This window comes from Terrapene carolina, unplaced genomic scaffold (assembly GCF_002925995.2).
Source record: "Terrapene carolina triunguis isolate 2854851 unplaced genomic scaffold, T_m_triunguis-2.0 Scaffold33356, whole genome shotgun sequence".
Lineage (NCBI taxonomy): Eukaryota > Metazoa > Chordata > Testudines > Emydidae > Terrapene > Terrapene triunguis.
The window spans coordinates 3,004,263-3,017,544 of NW_020697707.1; the positions used below are offsets into that span (position 1 = coordinate 3,004,263).

The 13,282-nt window shown below is 42.7% G+C and overlaps 1 protein-coding gene across 2 annotated transcripts in view; it reads left to right on the top strand.

Moving 5' to 3' along the window:
- The window catches only part of LOC113409437 (endosomal/lysosomal potassium channel TMEM175-like), a 39,091-nt gene extending 27,074 nt beyond the window's left edge, over nucleotides 1-12,017 (top strand). For both annotated transcript variants that reach the window (XM_026663347.1, XM_026663348.1), the window contains 3 exons: nucleotides 4,440-4,518; nucleotides 8,234-8,372; nucleotides 9,613-12,017. In XM_026663347.1, the coding sequence (XP_026519132.1) occupies nucleotides 4,440-4,518; nucleotides 8,234-8,372; nucleotides 9,613-10,276 (882 nt within the window). In that variant the 3' untranslated portion in view covers nucleotides 10,277-12,017. The remainder of the gene's footprint in view (nucleotides 1-4,439; nucleotides 4,519-8,233; nucleotides 8,373-9,612) is intronic.
- Nucleotides 12,018-13,282: the final 1,265 nt, after the last annotated feature.

Consider the following 13,282-nt stretch of genomic DNA (forward strand, 5'->3'; position numbering starts at 1 on the left):
AATACATCTGTTAGTCTCAAAGGTGCCACAGGACCCTCTGTTGCTTTAATAATAAATAGTGTGTAATATGCATGTCATAAAAACAAATGTTATATTTCCCAGATCACTGCTTTTATAATTTATACTCAGATAAAGGAGAAAATCCCTGGAAATATTCATTTTGAGGAGGGGGTTTGCAAGACTTGACATTTTAGTGAAAGGGGTTCACAGGTTGTTGAAGTTTGGGAACCACTGTGCTAGTTGAAAGTGTGACCTGACAAACTTCATTAGTCACATTCAGTATTCTGCCTAATAAAGTATCATACTAATCATAATACACAACCTGTAACCTTGTATAATTCAGCAGTTGAAGCCCCGTCACTGAGCAGATTTAAAGCACATCCACACAAAGCGCTAGATATTGTAACACAGGAGACGCTCTGACACCAGCTAACGAGTGGATTAAGTCAGTGGTTCTCGTTCCCTCCCAAATCAGTACAGCTGAAAAGATCGTTGCGTCATGACTCCCATCTAGGTCGCAACTCCCCATGGCTGACTGAAACCCCCCAGGTTGGGAACCCATAGACTCAGTGATTTAAAGTCTTTCCCATGTCAAATTTCTGTGCCACAGAATTTCCAGAACACTGGTTTGTTTCTTGGTTACCTGCTGTCACATGGCTTAATCAGAACCACTGTCATGTCGTGAAGGCTTTTAGATCACAGGAAGCAGTATGATAATGTGGCATGGACATCAGAAAAATGCTCTGCTGCTATCCTTGTCTATTTGTTTTAGCTTCTCAGGTCTGGACACACTTCAGAGGAAGATCTTTCAGGCTAACAGTAACTTTAAGGCAGCAGGTTGCTGATCATAAACAGATGGAACAAAATTAACGTGTGAGGGTAGGTAAAATAAACATCAAATTACATAAGAAACTGGCTAAAAAGCCTGACAGATATAGTTCCTGTCATTAACACGGCACAAGAACAGAGTAAGTAGATCAGTCAGCAGCTAATTATCAGACTTACCATCCCAAAACAAACTCCTCTGGCTGAATCCCAGGCACTTACAGCCAACTCCTATTCCATCTTCATTAAATGGAAACCAGTGACGAGCTCCGCTCCCGCCAGCTCTCAGCATCCACAGACAGAGTCCTCTAAACAAAGTCTCATCATGGAGCTGCTCCTGAGATACCCTGCTTCTGCTTGATGCCCCTTCAGGCATTTTGTACTGCTTTCGTTTGACTTTTTCTTGAGACTTCCACAGACTGCATCAACCTTTTGATATATTCACAGGGTTGAGATGACTTGTCTTCATAATAGTAACCTTGAATTACAAAGCCAGAGTATGCAAAAACTTGAGAGCTTAATTTAAAATAAGCACAACCTATTTTCCCCTGCTCTGACCCCTCAGCCCCGCCACACACAATTTCCATTATACACAATCCAGAATGAGTCATTCACTAATTTACTCCTGTGCAAGGGGCTAGCCCACATCCTGTGCTCTTTTAGGCCCTATTTGGAGGACTGAAGTAATTCTTGTGCTGGTTGTCACGCTGTCTGGAATGGCTCACAACTGTGAGTGCCTACCTCAGGGCAAAAAAACAGGACACACAGCCCAAAGTGGTGGTGTGTCAATAGGCAGACTGGGGGCCAAATCCAGACCGCCAGATGCTTTTGAATGGACCTCAAAATATTTTTATGTGCTTATTATCGTTGTTGTTGTTTTTGTATGATTTTCTCTGGAGTCTGGACCTTGACTATACCTTGACCAAGAAATTTGGATCTTGACAAAAAATAATTGATTACCCCTGCTAGACTCTCCAGTCTATCTTACCACCCAGACAAACTGAACTCTGTGATAAAAGGTCACTCAAACCAAAAATCACACCACATCAGATTGCTCCCAGTCCCAAGAGACCAGTCACTTACCCCAGATCAATTGGTACTCTGGATCTTACACCAAAGACAACACCGGTAGCCATTTCTCTAGTAAACTATAGGTTTATTAGTTAAGAAAAGGAAATGAGAGTTACTGAAAGATTAAAGCAGGTAAAATATATGCACAGGTGAGTCATAGTTTGTAAATCCAAATAGCGGCAGTGATGTAACAAACTGGCAGTTTCCCAAAAGTCTTTCCAGGGAACCCAGAAGGTGTCTGGGGATCTCTGCTTTGCATCTGGTACACTTCCCTGTAAGAATCCAAATAGTCTAGAGATGCAGGATCTTTTTTTGAATCCATATTTATAGTTCCTTCTTAGAGGGGAAAAAGGCTGACAGTGTCTCTATCCACGTGGACTTTTCCTTTTATGACAGCGAGGAATACATTTGGAGTCTTTTGATCTCCAGTCACCACATGCCATGACCACTAAAGTTCTTCATTTGCCTTTCACAAGGCTTCTTTGTTGTTTGATGGGCCATTTAGACACAGGGTGTACATAATGTAAATGATTGCTGTTACTTGTATTGTTCCTGTTGTAATGTAACATTCCACTAGTTTTCATGAAGTTTAAACATCTGAATACACACTTGTACATATAACAGTTTGATCTATGCTAATATGGTTTAAACACCAAACATACTCATAAATTTAACAATTGCTTTGATCTACACTGATACACAAGTGAATTGACCTCTCTGACCTGAGCTGACATCTGATCTGCCAATGCCACACTGGTCTTCTACATCAGTGGTTCCCATACTTTAACAACCCGTGAACCCCTTTCACTAAAATGTCAAGTCTCACGAACCCCCTCCTCAAAATGAATATTTCCAGGGATTTTCTCCTTTACCTGAGTATAAATTATAAAAGCAGTGACCTTGGAAATATAAAATTTGTTTTTATGACATGCTTATTACACACTAAAATTAATTATTAATTTATCATTGCAGTATTTTTATTACATTATGAAAACAGCAACACTCTTCCAAGATCTCACTTTTGTAACTTATATCACTTTGAATAAGTCTATTATAAGACAAGGCTCCTATGTTTCATCAAGGAGTATCAGATGTGAAACAGCATGAAGGTATTTAAGAAGCCAACTCAAAGAGTTCCTCCTACACAAGCATTCAGGTCTTGAGCAGTCCAGGCAAACAACGCATGTTACAACAAAGCTTAAACTTGTTCTTCATAATAATTTTAAAAACAATACTAGCTGCCTATTTAATTTTAAAAACAGCAAAAAATATCCACCTCCCTTTCCATTTCTTATAAGAAGTCTTGAAGTTTAAATCTCCTCAGTGTGATAGAGATGCTTACTTTGATCTGCTTAGCTCTTGGAAGTCCAGGGGCTCTGGGCTGCTGGCCCCGTGCTGCCCAGGGCCCCTAGGGACAGCTCTGTCCGCCATTAGGGAATTTTTTTCCCGAGAACCCCCTGTAACAGTTCACGAACCCCCATTTGGGAACCACTGTTCTACATGGATGAATTTACCCTAAGGACTGGAAATATTAGGGCTCAGAAGCAGTAAAAATTTTTAAAACACAGTTGTGCAGACAGGTATTCTGTGTTAGGAATGTGTCGTTTTTGGTTAAACCTGTGCAGAGGTAGTCCAGTTTAAATTTCAATCAAAATTTAAGGGTAGTAAATTAACCCAACCCCCTCCCCCCCGCAAAACGTTACAAGACTTTTTAACACATCTGCTTCGATGCAATTGATTGATTGCTCTAAAGGAACCAGTAAAGTTTCATGTATGTTTTATAAAGTTTGTAACTGACAAAGTAAGCATAACAAACAGCATTGTCTCCTTTAATGTGATACCTGAGCCATTGCAGACTTTGACTGGCAAATGACAAAGCAGCACAGGGACCCATGGGCTCACAAGTCCACTAAGTTCCATACAAATGCTAACTAAATTTTTGTGTCATAGGCTTAGCAAAATTTTTATATTCTTTCCAGTCTCAGTACCTCCCAATTACAGATATTGAACTTGGTACAGGAAGTGGAGGAGGTAAATATTAGAGTGTACTTATACTATTCAAGATAAAGATTAGTCTAGAGAACCTCCATGTGAGCTACTGACATTGTAGTGTTCATGTATTTGTTGGATAAATGTGTTTAATGTAGTGATTGTTCAGTACAATCACTGTTATAAAATGTATACTTTCTATACATGGGAGGAGGGATAGCTCAGTGGTTTGAGCATTGGCCTGCTAAACCCAGGGTTGTGAGTTCAATCCTTGAGGGGGCCACTTAGGGAACTGGGGTAAAAATCTGTCTGGGGATTGGTCCTGCTTTGAGCAGAGGGTTGGACTAGATGACCTCCTGAGGTCCCTTCCAACCCTGATATTCTATGATTCTATTACAGTCAGGGTATTTCAATGTTGCAAATTCATGAGTTGCATGTTAAATCAACATGTTCATGAAGGATAAAAAGAATAATTAATTTTTAACTTAGAACAAAATATTTGTATTTATCTTGCAATAACTGAAAACTAAAACTGTTTTCATTTCTTTCTATAGTCTTATGTTCTGCTTGGGCTTGTCATCTTTTTGCCACACATCACTCGGGTAATTATTTGGTGTAAAAACAAGACTGTTGGTAAGTAACAGTATCCAAAAGGAGTGCATTTAATTTTAGATACTCTACTATATTGTTAAGCTGATATATTAAAATATGATTTATTTCACAGTCCTCTTTGTTGTCACAAATTTGAATGAAGCTGTTTTAAAAGATCTAAGGTGCAGCAGAATCCACGGCAAGTTTGTTAGTAATTCTAGTTCCACTGTTTCTATTAGGAACACACTGATAAACTTTTAGTTCTGTCCTTCCATTCTGCCTCTTTCTGGGAACCTTTTTCCTGGCTTTACCTCCTTTGGGCTATACCTGAAGAACACACATGCATCAAGAGTCTCCTCTGACCCCCTTTGGAAAAGAGCATAATAACTGAATAATTTCAGAAGTGAGATCTCTCTCTGATCACTGGCTCTGGCCCCAGTAGTAGTATCTTTCCCCCTCCCCAAATTCATATTTAAAAAATATCACAGAATCTGTTGTATATAGAACAGCTACAAGCAAAGTATTCCAGGGGGCAGTGTCAGCTACTTGGAGAGGAGAAACACTGGCGATAGACAAGTACTGTATTCTTCTTCTTCTTCTTCTTCTTCTTCTTCTTCTTCATGTTTATTATGGTTGTGCCTAAGGACCATCCAAGAATGGGGCTCTATTGTAGTAAGCCCTCATAGGGTAGTACATGGTCACTTCCCCCAAGAGTCTATCATAGATATGGACCAGACAGACACAGGTGCGGGAAGGGGTATAACACACAGCAGACTGAGCAATGTGATAGAATCTAATGGTGTGCTGTTCCACTACTGTGTGTGTGTGTGTGTGAGAGAGAGAGAGAGAGAATTTAGTTAGGAAGGGATCAGGTAAGAGGAAAGGGGTGGAGGGTGACAGGGCAGGGGCGAAGAGGGTCAGAGGGCTGGGGGTGGTGTTAAGCCAAGGTGAAGACGGGGGGAGCGTATTGGAACACAGGATTGCCATGTAGAGCGAGATCGTTGTTTCACAAATGCCGGGGGTTTGCCTCTGCCAGTTGCCAACACCTAATGCTTCAGAGGAAGCGAAAGGTTTTCCATAGTGCACTGTGAGTGGGGCAAGGGCAGATATTTTTCTCTCGCTGGCAACAATCCTTTAATGCCTTGAAGCATGAGATTTGCTTACCCTTATTCTTAATACACCCCTCTGTTGTCCTTTCAGTTCTCCCACCCCGTCCTTAGTTGGGGTGCGCTCGTCTAAGGCTCTAAGGTTCCTGTTCCCCTCCCAGAACTGGCTGCCAAGCACAGAGTCCAGCCTTGTGGGAAGAGTTGGGAGCTTACTTCTTGCAAAGCCCAAGCACCCCTTCTCCTGACCAAAGACTGGATTTGGGGGGAAGAAGGCAGCTTCCCTAGCTGCTGCGGACAAACTGTGTAGGACAGGATTGAAGGCCTCCACTGAGCACATGGGACTCCTTCCTCCCCATATGGGTGGCTGCTGGCTTGGGAGAGCTATTGAGCTCCCAGGGGGCGGAGTGGCTGAAGAGCTTGGCCCCAGCTCAGTAAGCACTCAGCCTTCCTGGGCAGCAGAGTGAAATTCTCCCACGGAGGCAAAGGCAGAATGCAGGCAGGGCGGCTGGTGAGTGCTCCCCACCACAAGGCACCGAAAGGCCTGGCCTGCAGACAGGTTTTGTACTGGGCTCGCAAGCTCTGTTAGGGTGTGAGATTTGTTATTTTTGTCCGTTCATTTGTTTTTTTTATTCCAAGAGCTAAACCCGTAGTGTGGACGTAGTTATACCTGTATGAAGGTGCCTTATGCTGGGGATAGCTTATTCCTTTTGCTGTGCAGAAATAGTTATACTGGTATAAGCCCCTTTATACTAAGGCTAGGTCTACGCTACGGGGGGGTCGACTTAAGATACGCAACTTCAGCTACGTGAATAGTGTAGCTGAAGTTGCGTATTTTAGGTCGAGTTACCTGGCTGTGAGGACGGCGGCAAGTCGACCGCTGCCGTGCCGCCATCGACTCCGCTTCTGCCTCTTGCCGCGGTGGATTTCCGGAGTCGACAGCAGAGCCATCGGGGATCGATTTTATCGCGTCTTCACTAGACGCAATAAGTCGATCCCCAATAGATCGATTGCTACCCGCCGATTCGGCGGGTAATGAAGACGTGCCCTAACAGAACTGCAGCCACACTGTAGTGCTTTCCCCATACCACTTATAGACACAGCGGGATGCCTGCTGTGTGTCGACGTACCCCAGGCCTTTCCAGAGGAGCGGTTTGCTGAGCTGGGGCTAGGAGAAGGGTGTGTGATGAGTGCCCCGTGGGACTGTGCGGCTCCTGAGAAGCAGCTATGTCATGGGGATTGAGACGGGAACAGCCCTCAGGTGAGGGGTATCATGGGCGAGGATAGACCCAGGCAAGGAAGTGCACATATGGGAGGTGTTGCCTACGTGGGCGCCTGTAGGTTGGGAGCACATGGGGTGGTTGTGTGTGGAGATGTAGACACAGGCTCTTGCTTTCTTTGGTTTGAAGATATAGGCCATTAGCAGCAGTACCCTTCCCTATCCCCAATCATGCCAAAAGATCTTGCTGCTCCAGAGAGGTGGGGACCAGGGTAGCTTTCCTGCAAGATTTAGACTGCAATTTTAAAGGCATTTAACTCCCACTGAATCTCAGTGAGATTTGGGCACCTAATTAGTTTAGGCTACTTTGAAAATCCAGCTTTATTGCATATTTTTCACTAGCTATATCCCTCAGTTTATATGGTTACCCTCTTTCTTGCTCATATCAAAATGACATGTAATAAAACACTTAATACAACTATAAGAACTAAGGAAAAAGAGGATATTGTTTGTATGCACTTTTTCTTTATGGCATTTTGGTAACTTTCGTTGTGTGCAGTATGATGCTTTGACATATTATCACTGCGGTAGAAGCAGATGCTTGGTCTTGAGAGGGACTATAAAGAGATGAGATATTGGTGTTTGACTCGTTTAGCTTTCAAATATGTGTTTTTTCCTTTGATTCCTGGAAATGCCTGATTACTTCTCTGAATCTGGAAGGGTTTTTTGATATCGGTAGCTCTTCTGTATTTAGTGCACATGGGACTAAATACACCTCTACCTCCATATAACGCTGTCCTCGGGAGCCAAAAAATCTTACCGCATTATAGGTGAAACCGTGTTATATTGAACTTGCTTTGATCCACTGGAGTGCGCAGCCACGCCCCCCTGGAGTGCTGCTGTTATATCCGAATTCGTGTTATATCGGGTCGCGTTATATCGAGGTAGAGGTGTACTTAACTGACCATCTAATTTGGAGTAGCACTAGAGCTCTATCTTCCAAAGACCGAGAAAGGGCTAATAAAAAATGACTAATGGAAGTCCTCTACTCAGACCAGAGCCCCAAGATCCATTAGAGCTTCCTGAGCTGTAACAGGGTTTCTGTCATGTGAGTTATCAAAATATTAAACTAAAACACTAACACTGAGTCATTGTTCACCTGGTACCAACAGTGTGTGAGGTGCTTCCAAGACGAGTCCCCTGCCCTGAAGGCCTTCTTATTGAAACAGGCAACATAAGCCTCAGGAAAGGGATGGCTGCAGTGGAAAGCAGCGTGATTGAATTGTCAGATTGACCAGTGCCTTGTTACTTCCACAAGTTTGAGATTTGAGAGAGCAGGAGCATCAGACTAGACTGTTGAAATTCTAGTGTAATGCTTGTTTAATGTTTTGATTTATACGGAACACAAACTAAACTCACGACTTATGGTTGGCAGGTCCAAAAGAGGATGAGGAGTCTCATCGCTTAGAGGCCTTCACTTTTTACCTCAATGAACCTTTGAGTAAGGAACGAGTGGAGGCGTTCAGTGACGGTGTGTATGCTATTGTAGCAACCCTGCTCATTTTGGATATATGGTAAGACTTTTTGCTGACTGACACACCCTGAATTGTGTGATATAAATGTAATGGTGGTAATAATACCTACCTCTTACATAGCACTCCTCACCAGAGTGAGGAGGTTGGCCGGTGGAGTCTCCTGTGACTGTGGGGCCTATTTCCGGTCCTCCGTTCGTTCACGTATCCGGGCAGAGTTCCTCTGGGCGGCGTCCACTGGCTCCCTTGACGCCTTCGAGGAGCAGTGGGCGCTGTCCAGGGTTCTCTGCTCGGTGTTCCCATCTGGTTCCCTTCTTTTGACCCTTTGACCTCACTCCTGTCCCTGTTCTTTTATTAGTTGTCCCCCGTAATTTTTTGGTCTCCAGGTCCTGTGGACCCCCCTTAGGCTGGGGGGGATCCTTTAGCAGTGGGCAGGCTTCGCCCGCCCACATCCTGGATCCCAATAGGACATAGCGCTTTTCATCAGTGCATCTCAAAGGCTTCACAGTTTTGAATATATGTATCCGCTCAGCCCCCCTGTGAAGTAGCACAGGGCTCTTATCCCTATTGTACAGATGGGAACTGAAGCACAGAGAGGCTAATGATTTGCCCAGAGTCATGCAGGTTGTCTGTGGCGAAGCAGGGAATTGAACTGGGGTCTTCCAAGTCCTCATGGGGCTGTATGTGGGTACATACGTTGTCAGGTGTTGAAAGAGAATGGACTTATTTTATTTTGACTTGTACAAACAATTGCAGCAAACCTCTTATCCTAGTTACAAACAAATGTAAACAAATCATACAACCAACCTATTAACAAAGAACTCTTCTCCCCTCTCCATGTGTGAATCAATAAACCCTACCCCTCTTTAACGCAATTATACCAGGCTTCGCATACACCATTCTCAGACGTTTGGAAAAGCCGATCTAGCCACATATTTAGAAAGTCAGATGCTGGCTCTGTCAGGCAAAGAGTTGGGAAGCTGAATTCTGTTCTGGTTCTTATATCATCAACAGAAATGATAACGAAGCTCTGCAGGAGAACTTTGTACTGATATTACATGATCCAGGAAGCTTTCAGATCCTAGGATGAATTTGCAGAGCAGTCAATTATAAGAATTGCTTTTTAACTTGTAAGCTGGGGGATCACTGAAGCACAATACAGCGGGAAGCCTATGATGCTATTCATAGTTACTCTTCACAGTGGAACTACATGCTTACTGCTCTCAGATTGCACCATTATACCACTAATATGCAAACTAAAATAATTTTTTTTCCTCAACAGTGAGGACAATGTCCCTGATTCCAAAGAAGTTAAAGACAAATTCCATGACCGCCTCATTGAAGCTTTAAGTGAATATGGACCAAACTTCCTTGCCTACTTTGCCTCCTTTGTAACAACTGGTCTTCTCTGGTTTGTCCACCACTCGCTCTTTCTTTACATAACAAAAGCAACTCGATTTATGGGACTGCTCAACACATTTTCATTGGCTTTCATTGGAGGGCTTCCTCTGGCTTACCAGCTGACCAGTGAATTTGCAGAGAAGTCTCACAATGAAATAGAAGCTATTCAGGTCAGCTGTGTAATCACTTTCTTTGCCAGCATCTTTCAGTTTGCTATATGGATCACAGCTCTGTTCCACGAAAGGGAAACCTTGCATCCTTTGGCGAGGTATGGCGGCAAGGAACATGCTTTTATGTTTGCTAAGCTTGCTCTCTACCCTTGTGTCAGCCTTGGGGCCTTCTTTCTAACCTGCTTGTTAAGTAAGTTCAGCACAGCGATTTTTCACATCATGCAGATTGTAGTCCCCTTTGCTTTCCTTGCCCTGCGCATCCTTGTCAGGATTTCTTTGGCAATTATGAAGTCAATGTTGTCTCTCTCCAGACGGAAGAACGTAGTGTTAGATGAAGAGGAAACATGTTTGTCTCCTGCTGAAACGCTCTCATAGATTTCCATGCAGCGCATGTGAAATTGTAACATTATTTCTAATTCTAACTGGTGTTGTTCTAACATAGTAGATGACTGGTCTATACTAAAGTCTACGTTGGCCATAACTGGGGCATCTTTAATGTTTAGCTAAAGGATCTCATGTCCCTTTTTTTAGAAATGAAAGTATTTCTATTACTTGGGTGAGTGGAGGAGCCAGAGAACAGCAGGATTTCCCTCCTTAACGGACTACCCACGAGGAAAAAATACTGCTTGAAGCATTACTGCAGTGATAATGCACTAGAAACACATCAGAAGATAAGCAGCATTAACCTGTTGCTCTGACATATATTATGAAAGTCAGTAACATGGCAACCACCAGCAGAATGGTTGGAAGCTGATTGTGCCGCTATTGAAGGCGGAGGGAGGGGGCTGGAAATTGTGAAGGAGACTCCCTCTCGGCATCCAGGTGGGGGAATCCTCAAAAACCCTTTGTCCTACCCATGTAGAATGCCAGCGTCCCGTTATGTTCCTCCTGTGGACCTTCCGCAAAGTCACCAATCCTGTGGCTGCACTTCAAAAGTTGCTTGTCTTTTGGGTTGCTCTGCTGAGCATGTGCAGGCTGGAAGGGAATGTGTGGCCCATACACAATATTTCCAGACTACCCTAACACAAACACAAATCCATTAAGTCAATCATGTGTTGTTGTTTTTAAAAAAAATATTTCTTAACCTGACAGGATTCATGTGAATAGTTATCATTTCAGGGTGTGAACCAGCCATATTCACCTCCTCCTGGGAAGAATGTTAAGAGCTGTGGGACCTGAAGTAGTTTTGTCTTGAGCTCTGAAACAAAGCTGCTAGCCAGAGATGAAAGAAGTTTCTGCACTTCTCTCCATTATCCTATTAGCCCCAGGGGAAACTCCCCGACAACAATCTGCAGCTAGAAACATGATTTAGGGGACACTGGGAGCATGCAGCTGCTGTTCTTAACCTAATTCCTAGGTATGTGAGGGAGTTGGCCCTTTCCCTAGCTCGAGGCTGCCCAGGGGGTTAATATAACTCCCATAGGCTGCACAGCTCTAGGAGAGAACAAGGAGAACTGACCCAGCAGGAGGAGTTACAGTGCCTAGGTGGAAAGGAACTCCTTTCTGTTAGTTCCCCCACCCTCTTCTAGGTGTGGAAGGAAGTTGTTACTTTGGGCCATGTGCCGCAGGCACACCTTTCCCCTGAAGAAGTCTGCAGGCTACATATTTCTCTTGGATAGAGTCATTAGCTTGCATTGTGAAATGTCTGTGCCTCATACTTCTGCTCTATTTAAAACTATGTGAGGAATCATGTTTACTCTTAAAAAACACTATAGCAAGTAAGTAGAATAAATCTTATTGAAAACCGCTTTAAAAAGTTAGTCCAGTTCAGATTGCATTGAAAGCACCTCTCCTTTTAGTACAGTGCACTTTAGTACCAAAATGTAGCAGTTGGTATTCTGCACCCTATTCTGAAGGGTTGTGTCTTGGGGAATATCAGTTTGTTTGGGGTTTTTTATGTTGAATGGCTTACAGTGGGGTTGTGTATTATGTTGCATATTGCTGTTCAGTGTGAGATCTGATAAAAGCAGTTTTGGTTCTGTTTGTTCTCATTGGTTTTAATGCTGCTATGCAATTGATATATTTGTATTTGTAATAATTTCAGATCAGTTAAAAATCAAAGCATCTAATGTATTTTTGTTCAGATTAAATCAAAACCTGATGATTAAAATTAAAACAATGTATTGGGAATATGTCTTTATTTTCTTGGAAAATATTATTGTTCCATCTTTAACTTTAGCATCTTTGGACTGGAGTCTTAATTCATTTAATGGGATAAATCTACTTAGAACACTGATGTGTTTTGGCCAGAGGGTGAATCTGTAGGGTGCTTTTTATATTCCTTTAACCATTCTTTTCCCCCTTCAGCAAACTTTCTCTAGTCACCAATGATGTTAAATAAATTGGAGCCATGTACTCCTACATGTTTGTGAACTCATGGGCTTATGTGAGAAGTCTACTTATGCATTAGAGGGAGAGTTTGGTCTAAGAAGATGAGGAAGCAGGGCATACAGACCTGGTCTAATGCAGGAAATATGTGTTCAGTAAAGCTTTGATGCTAACATCAATACCACTAAATTTGAAGAAATCCTGACTCTCTTGTGAGGCTAGATTTAGTAGTTGAAAGATAAAATGGTTTAGACTCATAGGTTCATAGACTTTAAGGCCAGAAGGGACATCATGATCATCTAGCCTGACCTCCTGCACAACGCGGCCTCAGAACCTCACCCCCCCCCCACTCCTGTAATAGACCCCTAACCTCTGGCTGTTACTGAAGATTAGTATGAAAAATAAGCAGCTGCACTCCAATGCGACATGTCCTACAAACAGTTTTTGTTCCTGCTCTACAAGAGCAGTGAATTAAACTAGATAAACTCACTGCCGGACATAATCATGTTGATTAAATACCACCTTTGTTTTGAACCCCAATTATATTGGAAGAGTGGTGGCTAGCAAAGATTTAAGCGTCCCTTCCACAGAGAGCATTTTTCTACTTGTAACCCAGTTCACAATTCTCAATTCAAATTAGCCATTCAGGTATGGTTCAACTTAATTTTCCAAACCCCTACATTTGGGGACAAACTTGACCTGGAAGTTCCTTTAAGAGGGAAGAGTGTTGGCTTTAGATTGGTCTGACGTGTCTCTTTGTAAGTTCTGATGAAACAAGCTGCATTTTCAAATGAACAGGAACTGTGGACTCCATGATTGTCAAGCAGATGGGACAGTTTAAACTCCACCTTTTTACAGCAGGTTTCTACCCAAAATCAGTAAGGATTACACCTTTCTTTTTGAAACTCTTAACTGTTTTTATAAATGCTGCTTTTGCTCTAATGAAAATGGACAACTCAGAATTAAAGATGGTACCAAAGAATGTTATCCATTTTTAATCCATATAAAAACAAGTCATTATTTCTTGGACGTGAAAATGTTTACAAGTAGGAT